This window comes from Alligator sinensis, unplaced genomic scaffold (assembly GCF_000455745.1).
Source record: "Alligator sinensis unplaced genomic scaffold, ASM45574v1 scaffold108_1, whole genome shotgun sequence".
NCBI classification, from domain to species: Eukaryota; Metazoa; Chordata; order Crocodylia; family Alligatoridae; genus Alligator; species Alligator sinensis.
The window spans coordinates 2,114,496-2,132,999 of NW_005842110.1; the positions used below are offsets into that span (position 1 = coordinate 2,114,496).

The 18,504-nt window shown below is 45.5% G+C and overlaps 1 protein-coding gene across 11 annotated transcripts in view; it reads left to right on the forward strand.

Moving 5' to 3' along the window:
- Nucleotides 1-18,504, forward strand: part of MAPKBP1 (mitogen-activated protein kinase binding protein 1) — a 119,939-nt gene that overhangs the window by 33,543 nt on the left and 67,892 nt on the right. For 10 of the 11 annotated variants that reach the window (XM_025205291.1, XM_025205290.1, XM_025205296.1 and 7 more), the window contains exon 3: nt 9,463-9,554. The exons of the other annotated variant lie outside the window; for it this stretch is intronic. In XM_025205291.1, coding sequence (XP_025061076.1) covers nt 9,463-9,554 — 92 coding nt within the window. The remainder of the gene's footprint in view (nt 1-9,462; nt 9,555-18,504) is intronic. 11 annotated transcript variants of the gene reach the window in all.

Genomic DNA, 18,504 nt, shown 5'->3' on the forward strand with positions numbered 1-18,504 from the left:
AGAGCAGACAGCCCAGCCCAGCCCAGGGCTGGAAAGCATACTGGGATGCTGGGGGGACTGTGACTGAACTTGAACCGAGAAGGGGTCTGGGACAGAAGTTTCAAAAACTGGTTTGACCCAAATCAGTTAAGTCTGATAGTACATTCAACCAGGTTTATCTTTAAACCAGTTTCAGCCATTTTGAAACTGGTTTATGTGCACTGAACTTCTGTTGTGTTACAGGTTTAAATCAGTTTCTGATGACTTATACCGGTTTATGTGTAACTTCTGTCCTTAGCCCTGGTGTGAATGGGCAAGAATGACAAAGGACCAAGTAATGAATTGGGCTGCAGAGATTGATCTTTCTGAGTCAGGCCTTTGTGTGTCAGCAAGGCCTTTGTGTGGGAACTTGTCTTGGTGCTGTTCCTTTTGTGGGTATAAGTTTTCAATCTCCAGACCTGTCAAGCCAGCACATTTCATCAGCACTGAGCTAAGAGGAAGAAAAACAGGTTAAATCATAGATGAGGGAGAAGATACAAAAGCCTTTAACTTTATAAACTGTGTATGTGCATGTGTGCCCCATGCTTGCGTGTGCACACACAGACACACTTTGAAGCTGTTTAAATTAGAAAACATCAAAAAGGGGATTGGAATAGGAGGCAGTCGATTGGAATAGTGATGTTTGTTTGTTTTGTACTCTGTTATCTCTGAAATAGCTCCCCAGTTAATTCTTCCCCCCACCAAAGCAAAACTTTCACATCAAAAACAAAACTCGAAGCCTAAATAAAAAAATCCAAAATAACAGAAGAAACTGTTCCAAGGCCAAATCTTCCAACTTGTGCTTCAGCCTGAAGTGAATGCTTCACAGCTGTGCTGTAAACCCCAGAAATGAGAGCTTTACAGTGAAAACGCTGACAGCCCTTTAAGTAAAACAGTGTAGTGCAATTAGCATTCCGTGTTTCATGTGCCAAACAAAGCACAGCGGAGCTAAATGTTATGCTTTGAGTTTTCGTTATTTTGCAGCAGTAACAAATCAGACGGTATGCTCAGACAGTAGATTACAGCCTGTGTCGTGTGCACTGGACCCCGATAGTTAAACATGGTTATGGCAGTCGGTGCACTTTTTCTGCGGGTGGTCTGGAAGGCAGTGGAAGAGGTGTTTGTCTGAGAATGGGGCTAATTTTAGCGTTTGACACTCCCCATTTGGGTTTAGCTTTTCTCCAGAATCTCAGCCTGTTCTTGCCTGTATATCTTTATGCGCTGACACTGTTAACGCATGACAAAGATATATCTTTGTATTTAGACCTCAGTGTGCAATAGCATGACCTTTGTCTTATTACAATGGGTACTGCACAGTTAATTGGCTCTCACTCAAGTTTTAGTCTTGATTTCTCTTCTGCTATCCACATTAAAAAAACCCCTCTGACTTAAGTTTGGAGGCACTGTAAGGCCCCAGATTTGTGTTGGTGCACCCAAAATTAAATTCAGAACTTTCAAGAGTTTCTGAACCCATGGCAGGAGAATGCAAGGGACAGCCAGGAGAACTGAAAGTCTCATGAAATAGGGCCCTCCTCCTTGGAGCTTCCTGCACTACTGGGGCTTCTGCAAGGCTGAGGGTACAGTGATGCTTATCATCTGTCCTTTTAAAAGCATTTTTTAAGAAAGAAGATGATATTATTACATAGTGGTTCTTCAGACAAAATCTGTAACTGGTTATTTGATAACTACAGTGGAGTTATTGCAGATGATCTAGTCTTTCCAAAATGCAGTGACCAAATTCCCTCCCTGGTCACTAACCACAATGGGCTTTCTGGGCCGCCTTCTCTCACAGGAGTGTGCCTTTGCCTATACATTAATAAATCTACTCACATTCAGGAGGGAAAGATGAAGGGGAATGCCTAATGTAAGCAAATGAAGGGGAATGCCTTATGCAAGTGAATGATACATCACCAGTGATGGATGTTGTCTGGATGAATGTTGACTGCATTATACCCTTTGGCCTACAGAAGCATTTTGTTTTGTTTTTTTACGCAAGATCTTGTCTTGCTTGGGAAATTTCTCAAAGTAGTCATTCCAGATACGAATCTGTTCTGAGAAAAATATTCTATGTGGAAGTTCATTTTCCAGAGTAAGCATTCACATGGGGGTAAGCTGAAATAACTACTGGAGAATTATTCTGGAGTAACCATTTGGGTAACCTTCTAAGTTGGACAAAGCCTTAGAGCTGTTGTAGTTCTTACTGATGTCAGGCTGCAGATGGGAGAACTCTTGATTGCTCTCCAGGCAGGATTAAAATGTAGGATGGGTACTGTCTTTGTCAGGAATGGCCGCCCCAAGCGACAGTCTGATGGAAGTACCTGGTTGCTGTAGCTGTAGGAATTGGTGGTTGTGGTGCTGTAGTTATGCTTGCCTATAGTACATTCCTGTCCTGGGAACAGTTTCCAAGAGCATGGATGTTGGAGAGGTCCTCTGTCTTTTAAGGTCTTCTAGGTCTTTTATTTCTGCACTTGGGCCTACTTTTGTTGTCATGTTTAGCTCCTTTGTCCCTGGGGAAGGTGCGGAAAGCAGCAAAAAGCAGAAAGTGCAATTTTCTGGCCTAGTCTGTGCACACGTACATGTGCATACATGCATGCTTGTGTGAGCAAAGGTGGGAGAAAATTCCTGGTTTTGTGTTAGGATGAGAGATGTGGCAAACTTACTGTGTTGCTATAGTATTTCTGTCTGGTGTTGGAGTAACATTTAAGTCCTTGTTCAACCTACAGCTAAAACCAGGATGGGAATACCAGCTACCAAAAATGGGTCACTTGACTAATTGTAGACAAGAGTTCTATTTTTTCCAGGGAACTTGGATAGTGAAGCCATGCTGTACATCTCTCCTGTTGGGTGAGCTACGGCACAAGAGTAACAGAGATCCTACCAGGCTAGGATGGAGGTAGGGGTTTAGTAGCATGGCTTGGCTGCCATGGTTCTCACTGCCAACTCAATATTGCTAACCCAGATTGTACTGCACTATCACATTGGCTTGATTGCTTCCTTTGGGGCCCATCTTCATAGCATTATTTATTGCACTGGAGAAACACTTTATATATTTGGAGGGCTGTAGCATGATTCTCTGCCAAGGGCTGATGCTATCCATACAAACTAGAGTACGATGTATGGCTCCCATGTCTTTAACCTTAGATATTGCTACATTAAATGGACCAAGAGGGAGTGTTGTGAGACACTTCCAGGCTGCTCTTGCATAGAGGAACAGGATCCCATGTGGAATAAGGATGATATATGTGTATGGGGAGGGGGGCGGTCTAGGTGATGCTCACCAGTTACTTTTGTCCTACCTATCTAATAAAGAAACAGTTCCCAGTGGCTGGTGGTGTTCAACTTCTCTAAACATCAGAGAGAATCTGAACCAGTGGTAAAGTTTCTTTCTGAGGGAGCTGGGAGCAGCGGGTGTCACTTCTTGTTTTTGATTGCTCTTCCTGTTCAGGGCAGCTGACTGAGTGCCAGTAAAACCAGTGTTTATCAGTAATTCAGTAGTAACCCAGAGAAAAAAATTCTGGAGAGAACTTTTGACATCACTTGGTCATGCAGCTGTGTGCCTTTCTAGGGTGTGATGCTTTTTGCAATGTGTCTGCCTTCTAGTGCAGGGAGCCAGGCAATCTATAGCTGTTTGCAGCAGTGTGGTGAGAGTATCAGCTATGAAAGCACAGTAATGGGATCTTCCTTTCTGTGATGATCTGTCAGTGTCAGTAGGTTCTCACAACTTGAACTTCCTTGTAATGTTACCATGTCAGCATTGAGCAAGGTGCTGTGTTGGTCGTCTTCATAGTGTCACCTTGCTGGAATAACTAAGCAACCTTAGGGCCCAGTGATTCAATAGAAGTGCACCTGCAACTCCTTGCAAGGGAGAGAAATTTGGTACCTGTGAAGTCTGGCCACTGCTTAAATGTCTGAATATGGACTTAAAGTTAAGTGCCTTGTTTTAGGCACATTAGTTTGAAAGCATTGGCCTCAGGGTCACAGAGAGTAGTGATATGTAACATGGGTGTAATGTGACCTGAACTCTGTAAGAGTTTTGGCGATGTTGTCCACAATGTACGGCAATGTTCAATAACACTTGTCAAGGACTTTGAGATCCTAGCCTGAAAGTGCCAAGGAGTATAAATATAATACAAGGCATGAAATAATTAATGCAGAATTTCCTAAAATCCAGCCTCCTTTCTGCAATGGTAATTTGGAGGCACATTTAATGGTAGACTTGATCTTAGCAATTACTTGCATGCTCAGATGATGGCAGTTAAATATTCAGTTACCTATTAAGAAAGTACAAGCAGGTATCTGTGTGTCTGAAGGCTGACTGTGGGTATAAAAAGGGATATTAACTTGATCAATTAGAAAAATAGAGACCATGCTTCCAGTCCTTCATGCAAACTGACTAGGCCCCAGGGCTCTTCTGTTTTAATGTTTGCTGTGTTCTCCCATTCATGTCAGATTAGGATTCAGAGACAAGTGCTTGTTGGCTTCCTTTTTTGGTTTGGGCACAGTGCCATCCTACCCTTGCTGTAGGATCTCATTAAACAAACACAATCTCATAGATACAGTAAGCAGTTCTGAAGAAGAATAGTTATGGCTGAGCAGAATCTGAGCCTGTGGTGGTTCAGTGAGATCCTACAGCAAGGCAGGACTCCAAGTCCTAGTCTCAAAAGTGGGACAGCACTGTCTGCGTGAGCAGCTCTGGATCTGAAAAAAAGGGGCAGGGGGAGAAGAAATGTTATATGTATATATCTATAATTATAATAATAGGCTTATTCTGTCTGTCCAGAGCACTCTGGTTGTCTCAGCAGCCAATCACAATACTTACCAAAGCAACCTGTTGGAGTGCTCCGGACAGACAGAATAAGTGTGTTATTTTAGAAGATCCTGAGGCATTTCAAACAGATATGTAGGCAAGTCAGAGCTAGAGTGAAGCACCAGGGGCCCCCACTGTGGAGCAGGCAGGCTCCACTGGAGGGGGGGGGAGGAAGCAGTCAGGGGCCCAATCCTTTTTTTCTTTTTTCCCTGGCCCTGGAGCCTGCCTGCCTCTCCTGTGGGCAGGGGGAGAGCTGCTGGCAGGCCCTGAGCTGTAGGGGCCCCCAGTGCTTCCATCTGTGGTGGTGGTGCCCCCCGGGACCACCTGGGCAGGGTTGGGGGGGGGCGGGGGGGGGGGGGGGGGGGTTACCGCCATTGTGGAGGGAAGCATCAGGGTCCCCTGCAGCTCAGGGGATGTGTGACCCACTGGCAGCTCACTCCCCAGCTGCGGGAGGTGCAGGTAGGCTCTGGGAGAAAAAAAAAATCAGCCCCCTTCCCACTCTTTTGTTTTTATTTTTTTTTCCTTAGCAGAGTCTGCCTGCACGAGCTGCCACTGGATTGTGCAACCCCTGAGCTGCAGGGGGGGCCTGTTGCTTCTCTTTGCGGTGGTGGTGCCCCTTGGTGGCTTGGGCGGGGTGCTAGCTGCGCAGATGCAGCCCCAGGTCACTGGCAGCACTGACCAGATCTAATGGTGCATGGGACGCTGGAAGCTCAGGCTTGGCAGACTTCCAGCACCCTGTGCACTGTCCCGCCACCTTCCTGCTGCCCGGGACCCCCTGAGAATGGGTTGGCTGCCCTGGGAAAGGGGCAGGAGGACAGCTGGGTGTGCTGGCAGCCAGAGAAGGCAGTGGGGACAGTGGACAGGACGCTGGAAGCCCGCCAAGCCTGAGCTTCCCCAAGCATGCCTGGGTTTCCAGAGCCCTGTGCACCGTCCCCACCCCCTTCTCCAGATAGGGCCCTTGTACATGTGGGGAATATCACTGTAATTTATGTAACAAACTAAAATACATAGGATGTGTTTTAGTTTGCTACATAAAAAGTCATTTAAATCAAAGCATGCCGCTGAGTGTGTACACTGTTATGAAATTTAATTAAAACATGCTGCCAAGCGTGTACACTTATACAATTAAATTGTTAGAAAGGGCAATTAAACTCCTAAAAGGAGCAACTTCTTCACGTGTACAAGGGCCCTTAGTCATGTGTACAAGGGCCCCCTTATTCTATGACTATAAACAAGTCACAAGGTCAGACTTTTGATAAAATATGTATTTATATTCCTAAGCCAGTGTTTACACATGGACAGCCTTCTGTAGCCTTTTTGAGGGTGAGAAGTTTTGATTCCATTAAAGTATTTGGTCAAAGGATAACTAAAAATTCTGTATTTAAAGAAATACTTTTGTAATAAATATTTGATCGTAAATGTTTTGCAAGTTTCAGCTTGTGTGTAGGTTCAGTTTTGAGTCTTCGAAAATTGGGATCATTCTTCATGGGAATATTCTTTTAGTAACACTAGATCAAAACATGAGGGTGAAAACACCAACAATACCTTCAGCAGTAAGTGTCTCTCTGTAAAGGTGGAGATGAAGCAAAGCATGCCATTTGCTGACAGTCAAAGATGTTCAGTGGCAGGGAAATGCTGTCAACAACCCAAGGCTGTGTCTTTGTCTGAACTACCTACTGACTGCGGGTGGAAGGACAGAGGCAGTGTTTGCTACTTCCAAGCATTTTTACGCTTGCAGTTGTGTACTACTGTTTGGATCCTGACAGAGCTTGGTGGAGATGTCTGTGCGCCAGACCAGGTCCTGTGCGTTGGGGAGGGCTGGCAGCATGAATGGCCAAGGCTCTGCCACCAAATTTCCAGATCTGTGGGGAGAGATGAGCACTACTGCTATAGGCTGTGTTGGTGATATGTGTGTGCAGCACAGCAAGAGTTAATGAGGACAGAATAGGTCCTTTGATTAAGTCTTTTAGGTCACATTTCCTTAAGTTAGTGGTGGAAGAATCCTTTGTAATGCCCTTCTAAGAAGCTGAACATAGTCCATTAAAGAATATTATTTATATGTGAATATCCAGATAAAAGATCTGCCCAAGTCTAGCAACTCCTTTGGGCTAGCCTGGTGAAGGCACATGAGTTTGTGTCCAGCACCACACAAGGCAGTTGGACAGCTGACAACTCAGCCCAAATTCCAGGTGCTCATTTCAAACTGGGACAACTGGTTGTGGCCTTTGACTGGAGTCTGGAGCAAGACTTGAATTTGCCCCTCTGGAACTGTAGCAAGGTGCCCCCCTTGCTTCTTCAGTGGTAATGTAGCCAATAGCAGATAATTTTATATAGCAATATTTGGGAAACTGTGTAGTTAAAGCCAGTTGGGGCTACATCTGCATTGAGGTCACATTGATGTCTGTTATGGCAACAGGTATAACATGGACAAGGCCACAGCGGGATCACTTGAGTGACTCATGTCATGTGTCAGCCATCTTCTCTGGGCCTGAGAACATAGTCTCAACCCCTGTAAGACTGAGGCAGAGAGCTGGAGATTCCAGCTTTGATTCTACCTCTAGAAGAGTTTGTGTGTGTGTGTGTGTGTGTGTGTGTGTGTGTGTGTGTGTGATTATGTCCACTTATAATGACTTTTTAATAGTAAGTTGTTAAATACTTTGAAGTAGCTGTAACAATCCCGGTCAGAATACAAGTTTCTTCTTTTCTTTTTTCTTTTTTAAAGGGAATACTGAATTGAAAAAAAGTTATTTCCCCACTTTGCTAGTGGGTCTATAGATGCATTTTTAATAGCATGCTCTCATATTAAAAAACAAACAAAAATATCAGATGCAGTTTTGTAGAAACCACATTTCCAAAGAGAGATTCATTATGCAAGAGGAAAGGGACAATTTTATGTTCCCTCATACTGGCTTAAGACATTTGGGCTATGTTATTAAGGGAAAAAGAGTGGGGATGGAGCGTCTCCAGAGGCTGGGATATATGAAGTCTTCTAACCTTCATGTCACTAGTCTGGAGCCAATACAAGGCAGAAGTGTTTGAACTTCTGCCTGTTTCAGGGTAGGGGATGTGTCTTGGCCTGACTCCTAACGGGAGATAGTTGCATCCCAAAACACACTGCTACTCCTGGCATTCTCTTTAGCTACCTGAGCAGTGAACCAAGCAGATGGAGACCACATTTTTTTCATGCTAGAGGGGGCTCTTTTGGATCTGTGTTAAGGCAGCAGGGCAAGGCCTGTCACATCTCTGCCTTTTGTCCCAGGTTGTTTGCATAAACACAAGATGTTGGTCTCCAAGACATCCATTAATGATAATAGTAATAATTATGGTAATATCCTCATATGCAGTGCCTATGCCTGAAGGCTTATGAATGCGTAACAAAATATAACTAGAACTATGGTAATTAAAACCAGAAGACAACGTGACCCAATAAAAATATGAATTGGCAGAGATTGTGGTGCTGGAGAAGGCACATGCATGCAACATGTAATAACTAAAACCAAACTGTACAAAGGAAAGAGGAAATGGTTTTGTGCCTTAATCAGGGGATCCCAAGGGCTAAATGTAGGCTGAAGTTTAGGGGCATGGTTTCCTAGAATGTCTCATGCCACTGACTAAGAGCCTAGCCTTTTAATCTGGCATCAGTTTTCTTTGATAAGCATTACGTTTCCTTAAAAAAACCAAGAACATTTGGTCCTTTTTCTTCTTAGGTTGGATGGTCTCCTGCAGTAGTTCTCAGTGTGTGCTTTGTGACCTCTGAAGGGGCATGAGTCATGAAAGGCATTTGGGATGAGGTGGGTTGTAAAACATTAAACGCTTTTTACACTTTTTAAATGAAGGAGACAAGATTTCCAAAATAACTTCAGGTGACAGAATCCTTCAAAGTCTGTGAGGTCATATAGATTGGTAGTTATGTCATCTTATCATTGCTACATTTACTTTTAAAAGTCAGAATAAAAATGATAAGAGCTTTGGGAAGTTTGACTTTGAGGAAGGGGGCTGCCAACCTGAAAACACTTGAAATATTGGTCTAATGGTTAAGGTAGGAAAGAGTTAGCAGGATCTTGGATTCTGCACTGTGTAATCCATGCCATAGGTTGTGTGGCTTGCGTGAGCCTCAGGTACAAGCAGAACCTCTGGGAATCCCAAAGCTTTAAAGCATTATTAGGAACTGCTGGAACAGCTAGTCTATAGGCCTTGCAGAAAGATCCTTCCTTTGCCTGTTTTGGGTTTATTGCTAGCGGCAGTTTGGAAAAGCAAAGACACATGAGAATGATTACAGATTGCTCCCAGTTCACTATAAAGGGATGAAGGCCTGATGATGGGTTCTTACATCCTCCAAGTGGCTTTTGCCAGTTCTGTCTTTCTAAAGGTGAGCTCATTGTCTGGAAAAATTCAGACATTTCAAGCAGCAGCTGCCTGACTGGACTGCTCATATTTGGGTTTGTGACCCCTGCTCTTCTAGCTTCAGGCTCCCTCTGGATGCTCAGGGGTGGCAGCCTGCTCCATTGGCTGTCACATGAGTGACGGTGGATTCTTGTTGATCTTTTGCCTTTCTCAGTGCTGTGATAAGCTATGTACGAGTCTGTCTTTGACTGCAGCTTATGATGCTTTGTGACTTTTTTTTTCTTTTGTATTAGGTGACCTTGGAGAAAGTGTTGGGAATAACTGTGTCAGGAGGCAGAGGATTAGCCTGTGACCCCAAAACTGGTCTCGTCGCATATCCAGCAGGGTGAGTCATTGAGCACATTTATTAAATGAGGACTGAGCTTAACCTTGGCCGATATAGCAATATAAAGATACTCTCTATATTCAATACAGTCTTTCGTGGGGAGGTGGCTAATTTGCACTGAGCAGTCTCTTAACTCACTTGTGGGGGTGACAGCAGCTCTAGGCAGTGTCACTTTAATTGATGAGTAGAAGGATTTCATTTACCTGTCATTCTTAATGAGCTTCTTTGTAGCTCTTCCTTCCTCTGTCTGCTTTCAGCTAAGTGTTAAATATCTTGCGTTTCTAATTAGATTCTCTGGTATGGCAAACTCGCACATAACTCAATGTGATGTTCAACCTTGAGGGTTCCTAATGGAGCAGGTGATGCTCTCTCTGCAATGATGAGGACTACAGCATAAAACCCCTTTTGTATATATTCGGCATCTTGTGGGCAATTTTGCTCTTCACCTACCTATAGAGAGAAATATATTGGATTATGCTGACTGCTTGTGTCAGTGTCCAGTACCACACAGTACCTTAACTCTTCCTTTGTTCCCACTTTTATGCTTTTCTTCCTGCCCTCAGAAAATACTCAGATACAGAAGAAAGCATGTTTAGGAGTCCATGGACACTGCTGTGAAAGATGGGCCACAGTAGGTTACTCAAGAGAACCATTGTATTGTATACTTCCTCTGGACCCAGGAATTGAACAATTTGCCAGTATATCTATCCCATCCCTGGGTGGATAGACTAGTCTTAGATCCCCTACATGTGACAAGAAAACACCCTGCTCCCAGAAGGCTGTGATAGGGAACCACAAAATGCTTAATGTTACTCTATTGAAATGGTGATGTATCACAGGAAAGCTGGAGTTTCTAAATCTGTGTCTTTTAAATATTAGCTCCTGTTTTGGTATTCATCCTAGACATTCATATACATACTAACCTGCTTGCAGGTATCCTGCATTAATGCAGTTTGTACGTGGATATCAGCATCCCTTCTGAATTCCCCAGCTAGTTCTCTTTGGTAGCCAACTGCTTGGTTGGCTCCTGGAGATCGGAGTAGCTAGAAACACGGTGGTGGGCTTATGATAGGCAAGGAGGCCTTAAATCAGTGATTCCTAAAGGGTGAGCGGTGGAAGTGTGCTGTGAGATTTCTTTGTGTGAGGAGGTAAAAGCTCTCCTCCTGTCTAGCACCCTGAACCTGCCCCAGCTAATCCGGTGGTGCCTGCAGCTGCTCCTCTGGGGACTGCTGCCACTGCCTTTCCCTGCCCCTAGGCAACCCCTGTGTTGAGAACCACTGCCTTCAAATTATCACTTTAGCTGTGAATACATGCTGTTCCTGTTTGCCAATGTTCAGTGCTTCAGCCTTATGCTTGCTTGGTGGTGTTTTGTCTTGTGGTCAGTGATCTTCTTACCTTTCCATTTTGGTGAGTCCTCAAGCTACCTTTGGGTTGCAGTCTGGGGAATTTCGCTGGAGTCTGTCTGTTCTGTTGCTTGTTAGGTTTCACTTCCTACTACTTCTGCCTACATGCATCTCTTGAATGGTAGAGCTTCAAAGTCTGTCATGTCAGAGACAGCACGCAAATCTGGGCAGTCTAATTTAACATTGTATTTAGAGGGTACATGGATTTGTTTAAACAAGTCAGATTCTTTGCCCTTCTCTTTAACCGCTGGCTGTACCCTTTCATAAGACATGCCTAGTATCAGTTAATGGGATGTAGACTTGGATCTTGGAGGGGAAAAAAGTTCAGCTTAGCGATAGGCAGTCATCCCAGAACTAGCTGGCAATCTTATGAAAGCAACACTCCATTTCAGTCCTTGTGCCTTGTGAAGTGCATGTCTGTATTCTGATAGTAATACTAGACACTTTCACTGCACCCTTGGCAGTTTCCAGATTTCGAGGACTGGAAAAATTTACATATAGAACATGGCAATGAATGGAGCCGCTGTCCGTAGTAATTGACTGAGTGACTGGGGTTCAGCTGTTAAGAGAAAATGGAATAGGGAGAGCAGAGATGGTTTGAGAGTGAAGGTTGATGATGAAAAATCCAGGAGAGGAACTTGGGGGAGAGGACATGCATTGGATGGATAGAGAGAGAGAATTTGAGTGGAAAGGTGGATTTGAGTCTGTAGTGTAGAGAGGACAGTAGAAGCCTTGAGTGGAAATACTGTCCTTATTGTAGTCTGTGGACCTTTTGTCATTGATTCCAGGTTTTCATATCGTAGGTGAAAGCAGCTGAAGAATAGGTCAAAAGGGAGAGGGAAGGGTAGATGCCCATGTGTGTGGGACTACTGTGAAGTGGAATAAAGTTGGCATGGGATCAGCCAGGGGAGGAAAACATTCCCTGGAGGGTATGGCTAACATCATGAAAGGCAGCGGGGCTGTGGAAGGGGATGGGCTTTTAGACTTTGATGAGAAGAATTTGGGTGGAGGGAAGAGGGTAGGGAGGGGTGGGCAAAATACAGCCCATGGGCCGGATCTGGCCCACCAGCTGATTGGATCCGGCCTGCAGGTGGACACCCATCGATTAACTGTATTTGGCCTGGCAATGGCTGCCCCTGCTGCACGCTGAATGGGGTTGAATCCCTCCCGCTCCTGCCTGGGGCAGCGTGTGCTGAGCTCCTGGCCTCCCCCACTGGAGGGCCCCAGCCCCGGCCAGCAGGCAGTTTCCGGGCAGAGCTGCTGTTGCTATAGCTGCCCAGGGAACTGCTGGGCTCCCCTGGCCTCCAGCAAATCCTCCTCCTGTCCCTGCTTCAGTGGAAGCAAGGGAAGCTGCAGCGTTAAGGGGAGCAGGGCGAGGGGCAGGCTCTGCTTGCAGTTTGCTTTGGTCCTGCTTGTGCATGGCTGGGTGGGGGAGCATGTGGATGGAAGGGGCGGGGGTATGAAGGAGCTCGATTGCTCACAAAGCCCTGCTGGGTAGGCATGGGGGCAGGCAGGTGGGGTGGAAGCAGCCACAAGTCCCAGCTTGGGCTTGTTGTGGTCCCGCCAGACAGGCAGGTGGGGTGGGAGCGGCAGCAGGAGCTAGTGCGGGCTTGGCCACAACCCTGTTGGCCAGGCACGGGACAGGGAAGAGGGGTGGAAGCAGGAGCCAGCATGGGCTAGGCTGCAGCCCCTTTGGGCATGTGTGGGACTGAGGCCAAAAGAGCTGGCGGTGCCAGACTTGGCTCCTTGCCCCCCACCTCCCCCAAGGGCTTATCTTTCTGCCTGCTGGCAGCAGCTGCTTTCTTGCCCCTTTACAATGCACTGCAAGCCAGGCAGACAATGCTGACCTCCTCTCCCTCCCCCTGCCTGTGGAGGGGGTGGACTCAGCCACGTCACAGAGTGGGCAGGGGGGAAGCCCCCCACACACGCACACCTAATCCACCCACACCCCCTCACATACCTTACCACCCACCATACCCAGACACCCAAAACTGTCCTATACCCCACCATACCTACACACACCTTGCATTACCCCACCCCTCATCATACCTACACACACCCAACACTGTCCCACATACCCCACACTGCAACCACACCTACACCCATCCGCAGTACACCTACACCCCTCCCATACCCCCCCACTGCACCATACCCATACCCCGCATACATCCTCTTACTCCCCCACACTGTACAAACAGCCCCCCCACCCCCAAAGGAGTACTTCCTGAGCAAGGGGAGCGACTTCTGGGGGCAAAGGTCAGGGGTTAGGGGGCAGGATGTCCAGCCCTAAGATGGTGACTAGGCAGGTGGGGCACCTGTCAAGGGGCAGGGCTACTCTTGCTGCCCTCAATGCCACATCAAAACTTGTTAAATGATCCTGTAGCTGAAATAATTGCCCACCCCTGGATTAGGCGATCCATGTTGGAGCTGGAAGAAAGGAGGCAGTTGTAGCTGGTATGTTCAAGCATGCAGGAAGCAAGTCAATAAAACTTAAAGTCCTGCCTCTCAGCTGCTGAAAATGCTAGATGACAGCAATGAAACTGTCCGTTTCTTATTTTCACCTCCTCTCTAGAGTTTCCTACTTGCCATTGGCAAGTACATGTAAGGTTTCGGCATGGTTTAGCTAAAATGTAATTTGTTTGCTGCTCCTACTATAAACATACTGTTCTGTTCCTTATGCATGGGCTCTTCAAGAGCCAGGCTTGCTGGGAGCCAGTCTGAGTGAGATAAGATCCATCTGTGCCACAAAGCCTTCTCTCCATGACCACTAGCTGCTCTGTTTGCTCTATTTCATGTTGTCTTGAGTCTTGCCCTTTTATGCTGGGAGCCCTTGGGACAGGGTTCCTGTTCTTTGTTGAGGAGTCATCATCGTTACCTATTGGAAAGTGCCCTGTCAGCTTATGCTGCTATTTAAATAACAGGGCAAAAGAGCTTTCAAAAGAACTTTCCTTGGCTGTGAAAGTCAGACCTGAGGGCAAATGCAGCTGAGTAAACATAAACTGCCTCTGTTCACCTTGTGTTTACTTGTTTTTGGGAGGATGGCATCCTCAGATTGTCCTGGAACCAGGCTGAGTCTCCTGATGTTTGCCTTTTTACTATTTTTTTTTAATAAAGATTTCTGTTTGTTTAAACTGAAGGCAGGTTAAGATCTGCATCCAAGTCTGACTGTATCCATTTACATTTGGACCTAGGCAAATATATTCCAATGTATGTATCATCTTCTCCCTGTGGTGTTTTGTAACACTGAATATATTCATATTTAAAGAGGGCATTGTGGGAGAAGGTGAGAGAACAGGCACAAACTGAGGTGTTTCTGGCTCTTTTACAGCTTAAAATAAATTAATGTGGTTAATAGCAGGCTCTCATTACAATCATGCATGCCAAGTGTCAGTCTAATTAGTGCTATCAAACATGTAAGGACACCTGGGGATTCTTTGGGGAATTAAAAGGTTATGTAGTTCCATAAGGCTTTGCATAGGTGTCCTTGTTCTTACCAGTTGGTAGCACCATAGGGCTTAAGGAGGAAACCTGTGGAACATGCCAGCTGCATGTTGGCTTATTTGATTTGCTCGTTGCGTGCCATGGTTTGGCTGTTTTATGATACTGATGTGATTTGGCACTGTCAAGCCAGTCTTTTGTGTTTGATTTGAATTGGGGTTTGTTACAGGCCCAAGGTGCAGGAGAAACAACCTGCAGATTTGTTTGGTTATTGTTTTTCATTTGCATCCTCAGTGGGGTTTTCCCTCCTGGGCAATTTGCAGACAACTTGGCACCACTGTTGTGCTGGTTTGTTTGGTTGGAATTATTTATTTATTTATTTTGTTGGTTGAAACTTTTTCTCAAATTGATACAGATTTTCTTGGACTCAGGCTGTTCCTTAAGGCAGCTGGCTCTTGGCACCAATATGCAGTTCCTCCACCACACCCCACATCTTCCAATAACTTCCTCAGTTGTGTACAAATATGCTGAGTCTTACAGTCCTGAGATGAAATCCCCTTGCTCTTCCAGCCTGGCCCACCACAGAAGGCCAAATTATATAACAGTTTTGTGTTTCCCTGAGGGAACAATCTTCAAGCACCATGCCTGTTTCAGTACTTCCCCCAAAGCATTGCTGAAGTCATGATCCTGGTGGCAAATTGAGGTGCATCCACCAGCGCATGGGTGGATTAAGCTAAATGAGGATTTGGTCCATAAAACCTTGCCTTTCTGAGTCTTTGACTTGCTACTAGGAGAAACATTGCAGGCAGCCCAAACCTTTGCACTGGGTTAGCTGTAATGGACTGCCATTAGCCCTTCTGTCCTGGCTGTGGGAGCCAACTGAACCTCTTAGACCACACTGAGCCTCTCATCCCTTTCTTCCTCCCTGGACTGATGGTTTTACATGTGTTCTTTTCTGGCTGGTCTTCGGTGGGATAACATAATTATAGGGGCAAGCATACACGGCAGATATTCTAGGGCAATCCCTTTGTCCTCCTTTTGCCTGGGGAGGCATGAATGGATGGGAAGTGCTTATAATCTCATTTCATAGAATATTCTTCACCTGCCACTCTCTTCTTCCTACTCTTAAGCTGACAAAGACACAAATGAAATAAGCTCCGAGTAGCTTAACCTGATCTATGTCTGGGACCCGATCTATGTCTGGGTTAGCAGTTGTGTGGTGTGTGACACTGTCAGTTTTAACAGGGAAAAGATTGTTGGATTTTTTTTCTTGGCAGGCCATACTTTCTTATACCACCTTTTCCCAGTCTGCCTTCCCACAGCTTTCCCTGCTCCTCTTGGTCTATTTTTTTGCAGTAGCTAGCTGAAGTTCTGTCTCCTAGAAACAGGAAGGGAAACAAAGCTAATAAAATCCTCTGAGATTACTGATGACTAGCATAAAGAAAAAAAATGTTTTGAAAGGGGGAAAATGTATCTGTCCATTTGAATTCCAGGCCAGATGCTCTGATGACTTGAGTCAGCTCTTTGTTTTCAAAAGCTTGTAGGGCTGCGTGACTTTGTGATTTATTTTGCTTCTCTCCTCTTCCCCTCCCTGCCTCCCTCCCTCCCCCGCCCTGCTCTTCTCTTTTTAATCTCCTCTTGACCCCTCTTTCCTTGGCTCACAATCAGCCATGAACCTTTGCTCCATTCAGAGAACTCTGTTACCTGCTCTAGGGAGCAGCAAAAACACACATGATCATGCACAGCATGCTAGCAGGCTCGTGTTTTGCCTTGGCTGGCTAGTGATAAGGGTAGTAATGCTTTCCTACTGTGCATTTCTATCATTATGGCTTTCAATTGCTACTATCTGGTAAAGGTGCTGCAGTGATTTACTTGGCTTGTTTTGCTGTTGTTTAGCTTTTCTTTCCAGTTGGTGGCTGTTAGGATGGGAACTGTAGGAACATGAGGTCCTTCAGTGTAAAAGCATCCCTTCTGGGAAGTGGAGGTCAGATTTGCATTAGTAATAAGGGTAATGAGTTAGTTAGCTGGTCTCAGCTCAATGTTATTCTACATCCCCTTTCCCCACAATGAGAAAAGAAACCCCAAGATGTAATTGGGGAGCAGAGGCTGCTATGTTTACAGAACAGTTGCACCTCCCTGGCAGTTCACTATTCTATTCCTGCAATGAAAGATATACTTCAGAGAGCTTTCAGAGACTGCATCAGCTTTATGAGTTAGATGCATGTGCACTGCATTTGCTGAGCAGATGACCTGGAAACCTCAGTGTCTGTACAGCTTCAGAATGAATTACCCTTGTTCGAAGATGGGATGGAAATAAATGAGGGAGTCATATGATAAGAGTTAAAGCTGCGAGACCAATGTTAATGCTGCTTCCCTGTAGTCCTTGCCAGAAGATGTTGACTAAGAACAAAACTTTGTTTCAGTTGTATCATATTAAGAATCATAAAAACTTAGAGTTGGAAGAGACCTCAGGAGGTCATCTGGTCCAAGCCCTCAAAACAGGACCATCTCCAACTAATATCCCTGACAAGGCTTTGTCTAGCCGGATCTTAAAAACCTCCAAGGATGGAGATTCCACTACCTCTCTGGGTAACCTGTTCCTATGCTTTACTACCCTCCTAGTGAGATTTTTTTTTTCTTCCTAATATCCAACCTCAAGTTCCCTTGCTGCAACTTGATACCACTGCTCCTTGTTCTGTCATCTGCCACCATTGAGAATGGTCTAGTTCCATCCTCTTTGTAATCCCCCCTGCAGGTAGTTGAAGGCTTCTATTAAATTCTTCCTCAGTCTTCTCTTCTCCAGACTAAATAAGTGCAGTTCTCTCTGCTTCTCCTCAGAGGTCATGTGCCCCCAAACCATTTTTTTGTTGCCCTCCACTGGACTCTCTTTCATTTGTCCACATCCTTTCTGTAGTGGGGGCCCAAAACTGAACACAGTACTCCAGATGTGGCCTCACCAGTGCTGAATAGAGGGGAAGAAACACTTCCCTGGACCTGCTCGCAACACACCTACCAATTCAGCCCGGTATGCCGTTAGCCTTCTTGGCAACAAAGGTGCACTATTGGCTTGTATTCAGCTTATTGTCCACTGTGACCCCCCAGGTCCTTTTCTGTAGAGTGCATTGTATGATTACCCCTCAGAGGTAGGTACTTGCGCTGTGTAATTTGGAGTGGGAAAACGTGTTCTCTTGGGGCAAATTTCACTTTTTATATTGGCTCCTTGGGGTTCTGTTGGTGAAGAATTTCCTCACATGAGAGCCTGGCCTGTGGGAATGAGCTGGCCACAATGTAGCCTCCTTCTTGCCCTCCACCTTTTGAACTTGGACAGCCCTCCTGAATCATGGCCATCCAGGCTGTGTGTCTGCAGATTTAGGCAGGTGATTGACAGGTTACAAACCAACAGGAAAATGACAGCAGCCTGTGTCAGAGGCAAAGAGGAGAGTGGGATGAGTGAATCAACCACAGTCAGCAATTCTTCAGCCAGAAATCTGCTCGGCACGTGTGGAGCTGTCTCAGATGACTGAGTGGTAAGTCCCACTGGCAGTTGAACGGGTGAAGATCTTTTTTCAGCAGTGGTTATTGGTGTGCTCCCAAATTTCTCTTCCAGTTGGATATAAACAAGCTGAACCATTCACAGTTATCCCCATTTGGAGTTGCCTGGAATGTTTTAGCTGTTATTTTCCATCATTATTTAGATGATTGCACATAAGGAACACATAGAAACGAGTCAGTCATATAGGAAAATTTCCTCTTAACTGAAGCTGTATTTAACAAAAGGTGGAAGAATAGCATGCAAGATAGCTATCTGCAGTCTTGATGGTGACACTGGTATTGCCTATACAGGAGAAAGGAGATGGGTGGCAGGGGTGCATTGTAAGAACCTGTGATTGAGGCAAGGCAGGTCCCATCATTGGTTGGCAATCAGTTAGGGCATCAGTCTAAATTTGGCTCATGTTAATAGTGACAGCTGTACTGTGGTGTGAGTAGAGTTGGTGGCTTCATTCTACAGGGTGTTTTAAGAAATGTATATGCCCCTTAGCTATCAGGAATATAGATGGACACACTGATCGATGGCACTTTTCTTAGAAAGAAAGAAGCATAACTAGCAA